Here is a 19,727-nt window from a genome sequence, read left to right as displayed (position 1 = left end):
TCGGAAAAACGGAGCGGCAGTGTCGGTCGTCCCACCGCTGGCGGGGAGATGAACGGAGAGCCACCTGCCGGTCGACGTGGAAACCGCGTATCGGAAGTGCCTGACGAACAACAAGGGGAACGAGGCCGTGACGTGAAGATAACTGAAAAGCGCGTTCAAAATGTTGCTGAAGTAACCGAGGAAAGATCTGCCAGAAATAAAAGCATTGACTGCCCCCTTTTCAGAGTACTACGGTATATGTTATTCTACTGGATTATACCTTTGGATGCAATCGTGTGTAAGCACCATTTTAAAGTCACTTCATGATTTTTAACTTCTTTATCCAGTCTAATCCGCAATGCTTCGTTTTGTAATTGTTCATCGCATGTTTTGTATGTAAAACGTGCAGCTTTAAAACAGCCACAGCTTTGACATTAAGAGTATACATATTGCTCGTGACACGTGCTTTACATACTCCAGGCGTGAACATGTTAATTTATCAAGATGATGGCCGTTTGAAACTTATCAGTAAAGCTTTGTAGTCCCCGCAGTACACGAAGAAATGCAGAGGAGAACTGAATGGGACATCTGGGCTCCAGTTTCTAATGAGGCACCCTTTATAAAGCTGCGACCCAGGGCTTGCAAATGAATCATTTGCCGATGCTTTATGGAGCTAAAGGCTATTAATTAGAACAAAAATTAAGAGTCCAAACTGTGAAAAAGCAGTTTGACTGGTGTTCAGCCGTATTAGCTAGATTGCCACTTCATCAGGAGTAACCCCTTCGAGTTATGAGTAAAGGATGATCTTCTCACTTCTGAGTCACTGATTTTGCACTCACATTCATAAAATCCATTAATAAAGTGCTCTTTTTCTAATAAGCCAACACCAAAGGTTAGTGATGATGGCAATCCCAAAGTTGTCCCTAACAGTTACTAATAAATCCTCTATAAACCATTAACAAATCCATTAGTTTCAACTTATTAAAACTTTTCTGAACGGTGTCTTATTAGAGGATGGTACCAAAATGTGATCACTTGACAAGCTCATTAAAACGTCTGAAGAAATTAATCGAAGCTCAAACCCGTTGAAGAGGAATTTTATTTGAAAAAGATACCGAAATGAGTAAAATAAGCAACATGGATTGTATAAATATCTGTGCAACCAAAATGAGCACACTGAGGCACTTTACTGCCTTCTGCTGCCATGATACACCAACCATACTATCCAGCTTTATGTCCAGCTACAAACCTCAGAATATCATGTTTTGTGTGTTTTTTTTTTTTTTTTTCATTTGACAGTTCATTTAGGTTGTATGATCTAATCTAAAATAAGTATGATTTAAAAAAAACAACAAACCATTATTCAGTTACAAAAAGATAAGATGAAACCTGGGTAGAAAGATGAGTAAGAGCATCTTTAACAGAGGGAGCGGCGAGAATGTTCATTTGTTTTCAGTTCCAACATAAATGAATGTAATTTTTGTTTAGCAGTCAGTGAAGGAGTTAACATGGTAAACATGCACGCTGATGCAAGTCTCAGGGTGAAAGGAAGAAAAGTCATTTACATTCAGTCATTCACACAAGCTATCAGGATACAGCAGTGCTATTAGGGCTAAGTTAACACAAGATGAGAGAAAAGACAGCAACTTGACAATCACTGTATGACATCCTTCCCTAGCGCTTTGGCCCAACACCCCTAATGGCACAATGAACTGGACACAATCTGTTACAGCAAGTGAAGAGAACGATGAGTACTTATGTTACATTCAAAAACAAAAACAAAAAAAAATGCTTTTGATGCTTGTTGTACAATGGTAGTCACTCAGTAAAAAGAACATGAGTACCAGTCTGTTTCTCTCTCATACAAAAGTACACTGACAGATGGATAATAGATGCAACTCAAATTTTATTCTCCCGATTCTCTCCCCTACCACGGACGTAGGAGTTGCTAGCCCCAGATGTTTTGTTTCTGCAGTTGGAGCACTGCATGCATTCAATCAAAGATGTTTTGATTGAATTGAAGATACTGCTGAAGTGAGAGGAAAAATATGCACTGGTGTAGAGTTTGATGACGACTGTGAAAATGCACCCACTTGTACAAACACCGCCTCCGTTCAAACGTTGCAACACTTGCTTCGTATATTACATCAACCGTTGAATTTACACAGAATCACAACTTTCAGAATACATTCATCTTATTGTAAAATTACCACAGCAACATTGACAAATCTCTACAAAAATCCACCTCACTGCCCAAATCAGCCGAGTTCCCCGGGAAGGAACATGTATGGAGTGATGACGATCACAATCTGCAATATTATCGGTAATTATTCTCATTATCAAAGCACATCATTAGGTCAAAAAGAAATAAATACATATATAACAATATGATAACACTGAAGTCTGGTTGGTGGCGTTCCCGGGGTTAGACGCTCAGCTTGTTGGCGATGGTCATGACCACTTTGAGGATGGGCATGAAGGCGGAGATCTCGCTGAAGTTGCTGCTGCTGACCACCTGTGTGTGGACCTCCAGGCCGCGCTGGTAGTTCTGGCTCGCCACACAGCGGCTGATCTCGTGGAGCCCGTTCAGGATGCTGTGAGAGAGCTACGAGATTGGCGGGGACATAATATTATATGTTTATAAGGGGCACCTGGTGTTTAAATGCCTACCGCAGGTTCCCTAGAAACTGGTTGGCAGAGGTGAGTATAGTAGACCTTTTGAAACGGCAGACATTTGGCTTGTCATAGCAGGAGAAGCGCAGGTGTGATTAATTACATTAATAAGGGCAGCCTTCTGCTTAGGTGAGGCAGTTCCAGGACCCACATGTTCTGCACACTCGCCCGAGCGGCTCCCTGAGACACTAAATGGAACGGGGCCATCTTTAGTGTGATTAGTTACAACTGTGCTTTTCCAGCTATGACAAGTCAAAATGTCCGCTGGTATTTATCAATCTAACCTCAGCGTGATGTCTGACCTACAGTGCAGATTCTTTTTTTGTTCGTTTTGCTCGTCTTTACTTTTCCCAACTTGTAAACCTTATGCTTCCCCTTATGCTTAAGACTTTTCTGAAATATAATCATTTCTTCTGACATTAGCAGAGCTTCTCTTTACTTCACAAAAGCTTTAAATCCTCACTGCATGTGGGCACTGAGCAGAGGAGACTCTCTCAGGGGTCCTACTCAACACCAGAATTTCAACTAAATCAAAGGGGGCAAATCAACGGAGACTCAATCAGAAAAAAACAGAAGACTTTTCACTTTCTAATCTAGGAGAGTAGGAGTACTTTCACATCAACACTCAGCCTACTGCCGTTTTAACTTCAGGACATGGCTGAAAAACAGCTTTTCTTCAGTTTTTGTTTAGATAATTTATTTTTGCAGCACAATGACAACCTTGTTCGCATGAATAATTCCTTACCGACTGGTCCCTCAGCTTGTCATACAGGTATCCCAAACGTTTGGCTGCATCATCAAGTTTCCTTTTTGTTTGCTGAAATGGAAATATTTTTGGTCTTTTAATATTTCATCAAACCTTTTCCTTAAAATCAATACCAGCTTTATTACAAACACAGAAAAATCTGAATGATGCCACAGACAGGCCGTGGGACTTACAGGGTCCCCTGCTGCTAGCTGGCAGCGCTGCACCAGGCTGTCAAAGGTGGATTTGAGGACCATGTGTTCAGCGGGGATTTCTTTCTGCTCCACCCTCTCTGCTGGCAACTGCTGGAGAAGCTGAGCAAAACAAGGAAACAAATACAAGGTGCTGACGTGTTTGGCGTGTGTGTTATTCTTGAGAATTCAGATAACGGCCCCTTGTCACACACCAACCTGCACGCTGGGCTCCTGCGGGGCTCCAGGTGGGACTTGGGCATGGTCGTGAGGCTGAGGAGCCTCCACCGGGAATCCCATCACAGGGGCTGTGATGGGGGCTGGTGGAGTGTAGTTATCAGGGACCTGCGACAACAGTAACACATAACCAGTCAGTGAGAGGGAGGTTTAAAACACTGAGACTGTGTTTCCAGCAGTTTAGATTTGACATGTTATTAAAGCTACATTAGCTGACTTTTTGGAACACTTGGCCAGAGGACCTCCACAACTTTCTGACTGGATGTTCAACTTTAGTTAACTCAGTTAGGTAGTTACTTTAGTAGTAACATTTCATCGGTCTGTCATTTAGTGCAGAGCAGGTAGTTCACAGCGGGTTTTTTAGAGTTTGTTCGTTGAAAACATCTGCATTCTGCTGCTGGAAAGAAGGTTAATGAGAGAATGATATTTCTCTATTTTTCCCTACACAAAACCCCTTTTAAATTATATGTATTAATTTGATACATTATTGAAAATCATTTATTAGTGGAGCTTTAAGAATGAATGATGACTTGAATTATTGAACTCAGCTCCTGATGGGTTAAATTATTTAACTTTTCCCAGTATTACTACACAGCACTCTTACATTTATCTTACAGCAACGATTGTAATCCAGGGATACTTGTAAAGATAATCTGGCAATTACCAGGGCGTAAATGGAAAGACTGGAATAACTAAGACGCCAAGGGATAAGTGGAAACTCTTGCTGATTTTGTCTTTTTATATTTATTGTCACAATAAGCAGTAACAAGAAAACTTGTCAGCAAACAAGCAGAGAAGTCGACATAAACAATTAAAACTAATATATAAGTGGTTGAAATGTCCGGATTTTGTCACTCAAAATGGTAACTAATCTACTGAAAAAAGGGACCAAGACTAAATGTCGACAGTTGCGGGACCACTGTGTTTTGTGTGAATTTCCATGTTCCAGGAATCCCCCACAGACAGGGGGTTTACTCTGCAGTGAAAAACTGTGAAAAAGTTCCTTAAAGCTACAGTATCCAAGAGCCCGAGTCCCCCTAAGTATGTCAAACAAAAAAGTTTGAGAACCGCTATCTCGGAGGACATTTAAGCATGTCATTAAATGCGTCAATGTTTAAGTTCCTACAGAAGTATGTAACGGAAATGTACACATAACTATTTGCTCTAACTCCTTACTTCAGTTCTTCTCAGGGGGAGGAGATCCCTGGACATTTTGCATTTGCATCGAAGCTGGTTTAGTAAAGTTGTGGACTGGAAAACTAAATGATGGAAAGTTTGCTCACACGTTTGCAAGCATATTATTCTAATTTTTAAACATACTTTAAAAGGAAATATTGCAGGGACTGAAAAAAATTGCAAGACCTAAAACCCTATTTTAATAGCGATAAATGCAGGAATACCTTCTTCTTCCTGGGTCCACCCCGTACTGCTGGTGGGTCATTCCAGCCCTCTTGAGGTCCTAAATCAGAAGACAAGTGAGAATCAGAAAGAAACGAAAAGCATTTTCTCCTGTGGTCACACTCAAGCAGTCAAAGATCGTCTACATGAGACAATCTCTTTGAGCCTAGGTTAGTCTAGATGGCAAAAAGCTTAAAGTGAGAACGTGACATTAGTCTGTAGACTCCAGCAGTTTATGTAAAAAACAAAACAGCAAATACTGCAAAATGTTCATGCAGCATTCTCCTAATCTGTCAACAGCAACAGCTCAAACATATGTAATAACTGGAAATGTTGTAAAATGTTTCAATTAAGTCTTAATTTGCACTATGAACGTATGACTGTGTATGTTATCTTTAAGCGACTGACACTGTATGATCCAATATAAAACCTACAGTCTCTTTATTCAGGCCTAGAAACTTTTTGTTTTGTTTATCATGTTTGGTTCTCTTAAGTCACTAAGTTTCCCTGAAACATACGGAAGCACAAGCAAGCACTACCAAACACACGCTGAGTGACCAGAAAAATATTGAAGCCTGTGCAATGAAATGCAATCCAACACAAAGGTGCAACTTAATGCAGGAATATTGTATTGCATTGTACTATACTTTAAAGGTGTTTGTATTTTTTTTTTTTATATTGTCGCTCAGTGTATGTTTCAATGCACTCTGATTCCATATCCAAACCTAACCCTGTCACCTTGATGGTCACACTGGGAATTCAGCCAGGGAAAATATCCTGCAAGTCAAATAAGGAATGACAGCTGAACAGAAGTTAATCACCATAAGTAACAGAATCCTGTTAATATCTGTAACACTGTGTAGGTCTGTTGCCATCTAGAAATATTTGGCCAAACACGTGTGAAAAAGCAAATGGAATGAACGTAACTGTGTTCTCTTGACTATAAAAGGTGAACAACAGGGTGTGTACCTGTAGGAGGAGGAGCAACGGCAGGGGTTGGGAAGGGCTTTACAGCAGGAGCTCCGGGGCCTCCCTGTGGATACCCTGATCCGAGAGGAGCATAGGGACCAGATGCCATGGGGGGTGCAGGCCCCTGGTTGTGGAGTCCCCCTGGGTACATGGGAACTGGGGCTCCAGGCTGAGAGCTGGGTGGCATGAGGCCTGAGGGTAAAGAGGTAGATGGCATGAAGCCTGATGGTGGCACCCCAGGGCTGGGCATCGGGGGCAGACCTCCAGGGGTTGATGATGAAGGTGGTAGTGGAGGTCCTGATAAGTTTGCAGCTGGCATAGAAGGACCTGGAGGGGGGAAGGCTGAGGATCCACCCATAGTCATAGGCTGAGGCTGGAATGGCTGATGAGGCAGGAAACCTGGGAAAGCACACGTATAAGTGTCATTACATCAAATAAAATCTGCCTGCAATCATTTTAAGTATGGTACAAATAGTCAAACCTGGAGCCGGAGCAGGATGTTGCGGGTATGAAGGCCTCATGGCAGGGCGGGTCGCACTGGGCGGCAGTACATGAGAAGAGGGTGGCAGACCAGGCCCAGTGTTGGTTGGAGCAGCTTGTGGGGTAAAAGCTGATGGCATGGGAGGCTGCGGTTGTGCAGCCGCCTGGGGAGGGGCAGAGGGCTGGTACTGGCTCTAAGGTTGCAAAAAAAAAAAAAAAAAAAAAAAAAAAATCAATATCACCCTAATGGTCATGACGTTTAAAGAAAAGTTCAACCATCCATAATTAAATATAGTAGGAAAGAATCTTGCAAAATACATGAATGATTTAATGGTTTGGATTGCTCATAACTTTATACCATTATTTGTGCTTTTGGTGCAGGAGTCTGAGCAGCAGGAGCGGTCTTGGCTGTTGACACGCTGACTCTATTGAAGGAGTTTGGAGCCTGCTGTCCAACGGCAGCCTCTCCCTGAGCATGGAACAGCCTGTCTCTCAGCATCATGATCCCAGGCTGGGGATACAAAATGGTGCAAATACACAAAGGTGCTTATTACAATCCAAGTAAATCAAAATTATGAATTTGGGGTTTTGAAATCAGGTTGCTGCTATGCCTCTCACTTGGTCTGAGTTCTCGGGCAGGTAGGTCATGGCAGTGGACAGACTGCCCTCTGCAGCAAGTATTCCAGCGTAGCAGGTTAGCTTCTCGGCCAGGATGGGGCTCTGGACTGCCACCTCGCTGTTGCGGAGGCGTTCGATTGACTTACGCAGCATCATTACTTTCTCAACCAGATCCTGTAAAATACACGGCACATGACACTGTCACTGTTGCGTTCCTCATTTCTCTCACCTTTGGGCTACAATGGGATGTTGCATGTGCACCCCATAAAAATTCTCTTGCAGGTTCTTCCCAAGCTGCTACACCAGTTTTGGACATGTCAGGACATTTCTTTATGATGGAAAAAGCAGCCATTCTTTATTCATTTTACGGGGGCGGAATCCTTCTGTCTGACATGTACTTTAAGATGTCTTTGTAAAGTAAAAGGACATAAATAAGATAACAACATTTTATTTTTTTTTTTTATATTGTCGCTCAGTGTATGTTTCAATGCACTCTGATTCCATATCCAAACCTAACCCTGTCACCTTGATGGTCACACTGGGAATTCAGCCAGGGAAAATATCCTGCAAGTCAAATAAGGAATGACAGCTGAACAGAAGTTAATCACCATAAGTAACAGAATCCTGTTAATATCTGTAACACTGTGTAGGTCTGTTGCCATCTAGAAATATTTGGCCAAACACGTGTGAAAAAGCAAATGGAATGAACGTAACTGTGTTCTCTTGACTATAAAAGGTGAACAACAGGGTGTGTACCTGTAGGAGGAGGAGCAACGGCAGGGGTTGGGAAGGGCTTTACAGCAGGAGCTCCGGGGCCTCCCTGTGGATACCCTGATCCGAGAGGAGCATAGGGACCAGATGCCATGGGGGGTGCAGGCCCCTGGTTGTGGAGTCCCCCTTGGTACATGGGAACTGGGGCTCCAGGCTGAGAGCTGGGTGGCATGAGGCCTGAGGGTAAAGAGGTAGATGGCATGAAGCCTGATGGTGGCACCCCAGGGCTGGGCATCGGGGGCAGACCTCCAGGGGTTGATGATGAAGGTGGTAGTGGAGGTCCTGATAAGTTTGCAGCTGGCATAGAAGGACCTGGAGGGGGGAAGGCTGAGGATCCGCCCATAGTCATAGGCTGAGGCTGGAATGGCTGATGAGGCAGGAAACCTGGGAAAGCACACATATAAGTGTCATTACATCAAATAAAATCAGGCTGCAATCATTTTAAGTATGGTACAAATAGTCAAACCTGGAGCCGGAGCAGGATGTTGCGGGTATGAAGGCCTCATGGCAGGGCGGGTCGCACTGGGCGGCAGTACATGAGAAGAGGGTGGCAGACCAGGCCCAGTGTTGGTTGGAGCAGCTTGTGGGGTAAAAGCTGATGGCATGGGAGGCTGCGGTTGTGCAGCCGCCTGGGGAGGGGCAGAGGGCTGGTACTGGCTCTAAGGTTGCAAAAAAAAAAAAAAAAAAAAAATCAATATCACCCTAATGGTCATGACGTTTAAAGAAAAGTTCAACCATCCATAATTAAATATAGTAGGAAAGAATCTTGCAAAATACATGAATGATTTAATGGTTTGGATTGCTCATAACTTTATACCATAATTTGTGCTTTTGGTGCAGGAGTCTGAGCAGCAGGAGCGGTCTTGGCTGTTGACACGCTGACTCTATTGAAGGAGTTTGGAGCCTGCTGTCCAACGGCAGCCTCTCCCTGAGCATGGAACAGCCTGTCTCTCAGCATCATGATCCCAGGCTGGGGATACAAAATGGTGCAAATACACAAAGGTGCTTATTACAATCCAAGTAAATCAAAATTATGAATTTGGGGTTTTGAAATCAGGTTGCTGCTATGCCTCTCACTTGGTCTGAGTTCTCGGGCAGGTAGGTCATGGCAGTGGACAGACTGCCCTCTGCAGCAAGTATTCCAGCGTAGCAGGTTAGCTTCTCGGCCAGGATGGGGCTCTGGACTGCCACCTCGCTGTTGCGGAGGCGTTCGATTGACTTACGCAGCATCATTACTTTCTCAACCAGATCCTGTAAAAATACACGGCACATGACACTGTCACTGTTGCGTTCCTCATTTCTCTCACCTTTGGGCTACAATGGGATGTTGCATGTGCACCCCATAAAAATTCTCTTGCAGATTCTTCCCAAGCTGCTACACCAGTTTTGGACATGTCAGGACATTTCTTTATGATGGAAAAAGCAGCCATTCTTTATTCATTTTACGGGGGCGGAATCCTTCTGTCTGACATGTACTTTAAGATGTCTTTGTAAAGTAAAAGGACATAAATAAGATAACAACATTTTTTTTTTTTCCTAGGGTAATATAATAAAGATTAAAAAGATTATACCTCTAGACCAAGAGGGGAGGAGCAGTCTCTATGCAAGGCCCAGCACTCAACCAGCTTCTCGACGTTGCCAGAGCAGATGTAACACAGACAGGCCTGTAGGCATCGCTTCTCTGTCCCCTCACACTCCAACCGACCTCCCAGCGTATCTACCAAGAATTACAGAATGAACCTATGTTAAAGAAAGCGGGGTGGCTGACATGAGAGCAGACAGAGTAAGTGCGGAGAGAAATGTTATTCAGCAAGTAAAACAAGTACTGCTGAAACAGTGCAGTTCTCCCTGAAGTGAGACAAGTCGCAGCATGATGAGTGTGAACAAATTACCGCAAAGACGGGCAAAGTCTTCAGGGTGAGCATAGGTCAGAAGAGCAGCGAGAGCCTCCTTCCAGTTGTCCAATTCACAGCTTTGCACTATGTCTCTCCAGTTCTGCGTCACCACTGATGATATAAGCTAGAGTCAAGGACATACTAAATTAACTTAACATACAGATACGTTTTTTTCTTGTAATTGTACCAACTGAACCACAATCAATGAAACAAATGTAACAACATCAACTTTAACATTAACGCTCTCACCATTGAAATGCTGTTCTTTTGCATGCTTAGGTATTTCTGCTGAGTTTTCTTGAGCAGCTCCTCTCCCCCGCTGATAGACAGGAGGATGGCCTCAGCGTACCGACCATCATTCAGACACAGATCCACAGCTCCCTCAAAGTTACCAACCAACAGCGCCTGGCTTATCAGCCCGTCAGTATCTTCAAAAGAACAACAAGGTAGTTAGCCATCCACCCAGTTAGGCTTGCAATCGTGCAAGCATAACAACCACAAGGTGTCAGATGTCTTCACAGAGCTACTGCTTGTGATAATAACATAACAAACAGTATTTGCAGGTGAGGGATTTTACCACATGATACAGGGATCTGGAAGTTGGAGTTTTCCTTTGGAGTGTGACTGAAGAAGTCTGCTGGTGAAACAGAACCCGATGTTCTTGCATCACCTAGTGCAGTTGCTTCATCAGTTCTCTGGAAATACAAAAAAGAGTATTTCACAGTAATCAGGCGCTGCAAATAACAATGGTCAAAAAGACTTGAAAATAAACTGTGTGTGCGCAGATTTGCTGACCTCGGTGGAAAGCCGCTGCATCTTTTCTGCCAGATCTCTGGCATCTACTCCATGTCCGTTGGGTTGAAAATTCTTCCCCAGGCATTTTGAAATCTGAATACACATGACATTTTTACAGCTAAGACACAGGATGATGATGAGTAAGGTAAATGCTTATATATGATAGATATTAGCTGATGTCTGCAGTTTCATTCATAGGCAGAATACCTTTCTCTCCAGTTCATCTTTGCTGAAACCCAAAAGTCTGAGGAATTTAATGCGGGCTTCATCCTCAAAATTGACCTGTAAACAGAAAAAAGTGAATTAATTTAGAATACAGTAGCACAACACTGACTGACAGACTTAATGTTATGTCTCAATATCAAGAGTACTTAAGGGCCCACCAGAAGGAACTTCCATATGTCCTGCTCAGCGTCTGACTTGGCGTTCTGAATCTTGGCCTGGCAGTAGTTGTTAAAAGAACCTGTCTGCAGTGCCGCCTGCAGTTCCCTGGAGCGCTGGAGGAACTCTGTCTCCGTGGTAACCTGGCTCACAAACACTTGCCTGGGGACGGGCTGGGGGCTCTGCACTGGAGGCAGCTTGGGATTCTCAAAGGTTATAAGCTTTCCACCAAACTGAGAAATAAAAAACAAACAACAAGTGAGTCATAAAGGAGAGGATTTTGCCTTTTCCATTAACACACTTATAGAATACTCTAATGCTGCACTTACAGCAAAAGAAGCCCCCACTGGCCTGCGCACCCACTTAGGTGGCTTCTTCAGAGGGGGAACTATGGTGTCCTGCACTGTAGGCTGAGGAACTTGCAGGGGAGGCAGCACCTGTCCTGTACCAAAGGGATCCATTGAATCAAATGACGAGGATATCTGTTAAATAAAGTGTAAAATGTTAAAAACTAGCAAAACTCTTTAGTTTAACAGCTGAAATAATTAGTTAATTAGTAACTCAACAGAAAATGAACCAACAACTATTGCGATAAGCCATTAAGCAATGTCAAAAATTGATTTTTTTTGTTTTAGCTTCTCAAACGTGAATATCTGTCTTGGTTTCGGGTTTTGGATTTTCGGTCAGATAAAACAAGACATTTAAGTATGTCAGCTTTGGCTTTGTGAAACTGACATTTGTAACATTTTAGAGACCACATGATTATTCACTTAACTGAGAGAATAATCAGCTGATTAGTAAATAATGAAATGCAGCCCTACCTCAGACGAGTACCTCTAAAATTCTAGGCAGTCATGTTCCAATTTAATGTTACTAGAAAATGCGCTTAGTAGAGCGCAGACCTCCACCAAGGCCGATGTCAAACAACATACACCAGACTTCAGACGGAAAATTTCAGATTCATAGTAAATGATCCGGATCTGCTCCAAAAGTCAATGAACTGATTCTTCCCTGGCCCATGTCTCATGGGCAGACTTTGCAAATCAGTTCAGTAGTTTTTGCGTAATCCTGCTGAAAACCAAACAAACCAACATGGGTGATGACATAACTTCCTTGGTGGAGGTAACAAATCTTTGACACTGAGTCCTGAAGCTGAACTGAAAACACTGAAGGAAGAAGAAGCTGTACACAGTGTAGTTCACCTCACTAGAACCTGAATGCTCTGTTTTTAGCTCACTTCTGTGGTATGTTTCCATCATGTCTGAACATCCATCTGACCCATCAGACCTACAGTATTTCAGAGATGTCACCATACTCTCAAATCTATTCAATTCAAGTCAATTTTTTAATATAGCACCAAATCATAACAGAGGTTGTCTCAGGGCACTTTTCATGTAGATTTTGTGCTATTAACTTGGGGACTTCAATGACAGAACTGATAGATGGTTATAGCTATAAATACAACAAGTAGTAGGAATGTCCTAATCAAGATTTTTTTGGCCCTCGACTCCAGTCTGAATCCTTAAATACTGAACGTTTGCCGAGCCCAATGGGATACTTATATTTACCTAAATGACAGTGCACAGTCATGCTACAACCTGAAAATGAGATAAGACAGAACTAAATTCATCCTCAATTGTACTATGCTCATCATTGGGGCTGCAACTAAAAAATACTCTCACTATATATTAATTTGTTGATTATTTTGTTGAAATGGTGAAAACAACCAACGCGAGGTCTTAAAATGTAATTTTGTCTGACTAACAGCCCAAAAACACAAATATATTAAGTTTAGTATTACAATACAAGATCAACCTGTTTTGAGTGTGGAGAAATGATGCTGGTCTAGCGAACCTATGAAAACATTAACTCTGCACATAAAGGGAGAAAAAGAAAATCATAACTAAAACTTTGGTTATAATTAAAGGGCAGTTTCCCTAAATATAGCCAGTTTTTTACTTAGACTTAGCAGTGTGATTAAATATAAAAAAAAATGTTTTTCATGTGAAGGAAAACAAGTGAATCCTCCCCAAAACAGCCCTGTGATCTTTTTCTGCTCTGTTTCGAATGAAGAAGGTTTCTTTTGTAACTCCACTGTCTTTATATCAAATTTACTCAACCTCTGATTCTTGTTCATTTAAAGGCTAATGTAGTAAAAATTAAGGTACCAATGTATCACCTTGCATAGCAAGTGTGATTTATTGTCATCAGTGGCTACATTCGTGAAATGAGGCTTTGTTTACGATACGGTTATTGTATTTCCATGAAATAAAAAATGCGTGACAGAAAAAATGAAGTTGTATTTATGGTATCTGTTTTCAGTGGGTTCCACCTTTAAGTGCAGTATTAAAGTTGTCAACAGACGTGTCTCTTCAGGTTTTTCTGGCCATTTCCTCTTATACAGAATATAGATAACTTATATATAGATTAGCTGGATACGTTTGTTGACTAACTTGCACTTGCACACAGGGTCATAGCTACCATTGAGGACACCAGGGACATGTCCTTGGTAATATTTCTGGGAGTTCTGGGGGGGTTCAATGGCATTAGGAAAATTTATGAGGAGTTTAAATTCTTTGATTCCAAATATGTTATGCACGTTTCTTTTCAAAGTGTACTTTGGTATTTTTTAAACCAAATATCTTAAAAATAAACAATAATTAAATAAAATAAATCAATCAATAAAATTACAATAAAAAAGGATTTAGTATTCTTCACAAGAGTTGCATACTTGACAATGTAGAGAAAGTTTTTTTAATAAAATATAACATTTTGTTTTCTGATTCTTCTTAAATACCTCAAAAACGTTGCAGGGTTTGGTTGGTGGCTAGTTATATTTCTTAGGTTAGTCAGGTCTGTTAGGGAAAATTTAGACTCACGGCTTCTATACTGCTAAAATCCTTATTACTAAAATGGTAATGTTTGTAATGTTTATACTAATGTTAACATGTCCACAAATAAGAACAGCATTAAAAAAATATATAACCAAACAACTGAATGATTTATTACAGCTTCCTATCCCATTGTTTTTATGCATTACAACACAGGTAGATAGATAATAGATAACTGATGGATAGATAGTAGAAATATTACAACTAATGTATAATACTGCCTATAATAAAACATAACTTTATTGTGTGTAATTTAAATTTACAAACAATCAATTATTTACTTGTTTAGAAGTGAGCTTTGAGTGAAAATTTGAGAAGACTTGCCTCCTTACAGTATTTCTGTATATCACAAAGTATATGTGCAAGGGAAAAAAGATCGGAACGACCAAACCGGAACCTGGAACGACCAAACCAACAAACTTGGTTTCGTTTGAAAGGCCTCATTTAAAAATGGGTGTCATGAAATGTGCCAACCTTTGTGCCCCCTGGGTGCTTCCTAGATGGAGCAGTTACATGGACAGACACAGAGCAAGACAGACAGGCAGACAGGCAGGCAGGCAGACAGACAGACAGACAGACAACCTGTTCTCCAGTTAGTAGTAGGATAATCTGTCATTAGTCCCTGTCAATCCCTTCACACCAGCACCACCTTGTGGACAAACAATGCAACTCAAAGCAGATGGCTTTTGGAATTAAACACATCACCTTGTCAGCTGTGCTTCGCTGCTGAGCCTTCAAGCTCCCTCCCATCACAGAGTAGACAGTGATTCTCCCATCGAACGATGCAGCTGAAAGCAGGGCTGGATTCCTGGGGCACCACTGGACATCAAAACACCACTGGTTTGTTGTTGGAAGCTCATAAATGACCTAAAATGAAGAAAAAGACACAACAATCCATGGCATTGTCATCAAGCCACAATGATGAGGTGAGGTAATTCAGGGGGGGCACAGAAATAGGAATTACTGTCAAATACCTCTCCAGTGTTTGGATTCCAGCAGAGGATCCGGTTGTCTTTAGCACTACTCAGCAAGAGCTCGGAGTCGGCTTGGCTCCAGGATATGGACAGAATTCCCCTGTAAGAAAATACCAACAGAGGGTACATACAGTATATTCTGCAAGATGAACAGACAGCAGACATGAGCATGATACACTAACTGTTAAAGCTTCACCTTGTGTGGTTCTCAAGGACTTTAAGGGGGGATGTGGCAAAACGGAGGTCCCACATCTGGATGACTGGCAGTCGGTCATCTTCAGAGGCCAACACCAACTGAGTGGCCACATCTGGGTGCCAGAGCATTCCTGAACAGTGCATCTAAAAATCACATAATAGATGAGACTTAGAATATAAAATGGTGCTACATAAACATTTTAAATTTTGTCTAACCGTAAAGGGCTGGGAAGCTTAAAAATATTCTCAAAATTAATACTGCCTCCTTAAAGTGGATGATTAAGAATCCTCAGTAGAGAAGCTCCTCTGCCAAATCTCATTTTCTCAGCTGAATCACTGTGTCAGAGACGTCCCAGGGTGCGCTAGGATGTTATTACTGATGACAAAGCGTGTCTCTGACCAAGACATGCACTTTTTAATTCTTTCACTGTGTGGAAATCCAATGTTTTCACGGGACAGACGGCGATGAACGACACTAAAACTTAAGTCTCACAGTTAAAATCCGAGATTTGACATGAAAGCTGTTACAGGAGTCAGAGAGGAATGGTTGCTCTGCAGGTTTACTGGACTGTACTGAAACTGGGGAGCAGGCATGAATAATATATTTCTTATGATCGCAGGTAAAAGTGTATTGAAGAAACAACATCAATAATAACGTTTAATATTTATCAAAATAAATACAAAGTATAGGTAAGAGAAGAAGAGTTGACAATTCAAATTGTTTAAACCAAGATTCATAAATAATGTGATTTTTAGAAAAATACAAATTGTTCATTTTCAGGGGTATATTATGAGTACCCATGATGCTGTACACGATGATTATTCATTTTTATGTATTTGTCTTAGTATATCTAAGTAAGAGCTAAGAAACAGAAGTGAAAGGGTATAGCTTAGTGATGAGAAATCTAAAAAGCCAATTAGCCTGCCTGATACTCAGCTATTGTTTTATAATTTGACTGGCCAGTGGTCAGGCTTTGCATTGACTGTTGTACAGTGGCCAGTGTGTAAGAACAGAAAAGAAATCTTTGAATAACTGCTAAAAACATTTTTAGTCATCTGAAAACGTTGCTCAAGTGTGGCCAATGAGCTTTCCGATCAATCCACGTCAGACAAATTTGCAGTCATTTGGCAGAAGGTAACTTCGCACTTGTTTACTGTTTCAAGTTTTCAAGCCACCAACCCTGTTGCTGTGGTCACTGATCTTGATGATGGGCTCATTCTTTCTCAGGTCCCACACAACTGCTTTCCCACTGGGGTTGGCAGAGGCCAAGATGTGCTGAACCTGCCTGTTCCAGGACACGACACTGATGTCTTCAGCAGGCTGAAAGAAGAGACAGAAGCTATTACTGTCAAAAACAAGGCTGATTCCTGAGACAGCCTGAGTCTGAGACAAAAAAAAAACCCAATATTAAAATTATGATACATGGTCTGCGCTATGCAAACACTGTTGATACTTATTTAAATGAATTTTTAGAGCAAGCTGCTGACAGTGATATAGAATCAAGATATTCAGTAAATGTTAAATTGTTCTTATAAAATTGACAAAAGGCTTCTGTGGAACGTTTCATAAAGAAAATGACCACGTGATAAAGCATCACTAACTGCATTATCTAAGGGCAGTTACGTACACAACCCATGAGAGGGAAGTCAGCTCATTCCTCATCACAGACACCTCTGATCTCCCAATCATGCACCCACCTGTGTCTTTGCTCCTGGTGTCATTGGACTGCTTAAGTTATTTAGATCCCAGATGTATATCTCTGAATCATTTGCTCCTGATGCGAGCAGATTACTCTGAGAGAGGAAGCAATTGAGAAAGATTAATAATGTGTAACACAGTGCCAGGAAAGAGAAGTCCCTCTGTATAAATCATCTCTAGGGACACAGAAGATTTGGGCTGGAGACAATTACCTGAAAAGGATTGAAATCGAGAGCTCGAACGGGTCCTGTGTGTTTGTCAGACTGTCCCACGACTGCCTCTGCTCCAGAGCTCATTATGTTCTCTGGGTTATAAACAGTCAATGTGCCATTTTCACTGCCACCAACCAGTCTCCCTCCAGTACCATCTGCTCCCATTCCAAAGTTCACCCATACAATACTGTGCAACCTATGGAATATGAATGTTATAGTGAGTTCTTTGCACCAAATCACAGACTCATAGCTAAAACTGAAGTGCACTAGGTGTGTAAAACATGCTGTATCATTTCTACTTCAGGACCGATTACTGCAATAAAACCTATATGTTCAGCTCTCTAACTCTTTGCCCTTTAGCCAAAATAAACCACAATTTGAAAAAAGGTAGAAATCAAATGGTCAGATGCAGGCAATGTGAAAGAAGTTCACAATTTAATGTGGGACCAGCAACACTTATTTTCAAATTTTGCCTAAACACTCTAAAGTAAACAGTAGATAGATACTAGACTAGATATGATTGTTCAAACTACAGGGAAATTGAGAGTAAGGATGAAGATTTGTGACTTATGTGTCAAGATTAGAGCTGCAACAATTAGCCAATTGATTGATTAGTCAAACAAAAGAGAAGTAATTGGCAACTGTTTAGGAAATCGATTAATCCTTTCAGCCTTTTTTTTTTTAAGCAAAATTGCCAAACATTTAGTTCCGGCCTTTCAAATGTGATGATTTAATGCATTTATGAGTTGTACATGACAGTAAATTGAATACTTTGAGGGTTTTGGACTGTTTGTCAGACAAAACAAGACATCTGAAGAATTCACCTTGGTATGTGGGAAATTATAACAGGTATTTTTCACTAACCGAAACAGTTGCCATTTAATTTTCTTTCATTCGATTAATATACTAATTATTGCAGTTCCACTGTCCCATACCAAAATAAGGAAATGAGCAAAGAACTGCATCAAAGGACTAAGACATGTCACCTCTCTACATGGCTGATATGGAGAGTGGTAGAAGAATTGTATCTTATTATCTTGCCAACAAAATGTATCTTATTATTGTATCACGTCTATAGATTACCTGTTTGATGTGGGTAATGACCCTTTTAGCTGCATGTCCAGAGAGGGGTCAGAAAAATCAACCTCAAATATCTCCAGGGCAGCTGTAGTGTTGAAAGATGCATCAAGCTGTTGTGCCGATGTTCCTAAGGCCAGGTAGATGGGATGGTGTCCTGCGGGACTCCACGCCTGGTGGGCAGTCCTCTGGATCTCTTTCAGCCTCATCTTCCTCGGATTACAAGTGTCAAGTCCTGGACAGACGATCGGACCCCACTGAAATCAAAGGTAAAACATTTCTTTGCATAATATTTGTGGCGGACTCACAATAACATCCTCAAGTTTCTTTTAGTCAAGGAAGACAAATTGTGAAGAGAAGACAAAAAAGCTTTAATACTGTTTGTAACCCACTTTCAGATTTGTAAAACCTTTATTTTATTTATGAAAGCAAAAAAAATTTTTCTCCATCGCGTTTTCACCATTCAGGCAACAATCCAGACAACCAGGTCTATTTTAAAAAGCACCCACATTTACACCACATGCATCAAACCTGGAGAAGAATAAAGAATAGAATAAAAATGTCACAATTATGAAACTACTGCTATTATTTTTTTACTTTCACAAGGGTTCACAAATCAGAAAGTGGGTTTCAAACAGCGTTAATGTTTAACTACAATGTCTAACGCCCTTTCACAAGAGTAGGTGGATCAAAAAATGGAGAATCGGTCGCTCACTATAGTCATTTAAATTTCCCTTATTTTCCCCTTGACTGCAGAATCGGAGGCTAACTTCAGCTACACAAACCTGTACTCACATCTCAGATTTCTCCTACTTATTACTTCCTTGGCTCCAACAGGGTGGCACCCTTACTGACAGATTACCCCCGACTATTTCCTGAAATTGTGGCTAACGGTAACATACCAAATCGTTTGCCCATATAGCTAACGGTAGCCACCACGAAATGTTTGCTGTACCAGTATTTTATGTTACATCCATCGTTGTGGATTGAATCTATTAACTGCTGACATTATCTGTATTAAACTGTCGCCAAGCCACTTAGAAATGAATGTAACGTAAGATAACCGTTTCGGATCCAAAGACACAGTTATCGTTAGCTTAATTTAACATTGCATACAATCTGTCTCTAGCCATTACCTATCATTCTAATAGTTTTAGACGATCAGTTAATTGCGCATGCATGCGACTTAATCAGGAAAAAGACATTTAATTTTGCTAGCTGGTTAGCGTTGCTTCCTGCCCAGTCGTTTAATGCCAGTGTATAACCGGAGCCGATGTTGCTGCGAGCTAGCAAGCTAGTTGACAGCCACCACCCTTAACATATCTTGATATAAACATTGTGTATCGGGCCTAGTAAACCTGGCCGAAAAACAAAAGATAAATATGGGTTTGAGAGTAACTCACGTCAACTGTCTATTACAGCCTGACTGTCCTCATCCACAACAGGCTGGAAATCTTATGAGCTAACGGCTTAGCCACAGGCGGAGTCCGACCAAAGTGCTTCGCCGTGTTGTCACTGCGCTACGGTGGCCGAAACGGACCCTTTCT

General features: G+C 41.4%; 1 protein-coding gene across 1 annotated transcript; it reads right to left on the bottom strand.

Moving 5' to 3' along the window:
* Nucleotides 1-1,865: 1,865 nt before the first annotated feature.
* On the bottom strand, nt 1,866-19,714 carry sec31b (SEC31 homolog B, COPII coat complex component). Its single transcript, XM_040135135.1, has 26 exons — nt 19,584-19,714; nt 18,187-18,437; nt 17,104-17,299; nt 16,891-16,986; nt 16,373-16,513; nt 15,194-15,336; nt 14,998-15,097; nt 14,729-14,890; nt 11,462-11,614; nt 11,135-11,365; nt 10,959-11,033; nt 10,752-10,844; nt 10,534-10,651; nt 10,206-10,384; nt 9,954-10,080; nt 9,633-9,778; nt 9,139-9,312; nt 8,879-9,031; nt 8,528-8,720; nt 6,193-6,591; nt 5,962-6,000; nt 5,226-5,284; nt 3,808-3,933; nt 3,592-3,711; nt 3,398-3,469; nt 1,866-2,584 (listed from the first exon to the last, which is right to left on the bottom strand). The coding sequence occupies exons 2-26, from the start codon at nt 18,387-18,389 to the stop codon at nt 2,405-2,407; spliced, it is 3,678 nt and encodes a 1,225-aa protein (XP_039991069.1). The 5' UTR covers nt 18,390-18,437; nt 19,584-19,714; the 3' UTR covers nt 1,866-2,404.
* Nucleotides 19,715-19,727: the final 13 nt, after the last annotated feature.

This window comes from Xiphias gladius, chromosome 9 (assembly GCF_016859285.1).
Source record: "Xiphias gladius isolate SHS-SW01 ecotype Sanya breed wild chromosome 9, ASM1685928v1, whole genome shotgun sequence".
NCBI lineage: Eukaryota > Metazoa > Chordata > Actinopteri > Istiophoriformes > Xiphiidae > Xiphias > Xiphias gladius.
Note: the sequence above shows the minus strand (reverse complement) of the source record. Positions and strands in the feature narration are given on the sequence as shown.

Excerpts from the sequence above, each read along its gene's own strand:
- sec31b (XM_040135135.1), bottom strand. The coding sequence starts at position 18,389 with ATGAGGCTGAAAGAGATCCAGAGGACTGCCCACCAGGCGTGGAGTCCC. Across the intron at positions 17,300-18,186 it reads TCATTACCCACATCAAACAG|GTTGCACAGTATTGTATGGG; the intron begins GTAATCTATAGA and ends CATATTCCATAG. Across the intron at positions 16,514-16,890 it reads CACCAGGAGCAAAGACACAG|CCTGCTGAAGACATCAGTGT; the intron begins GTGGGTGCATGA and ends CTCTTCTTTCAG.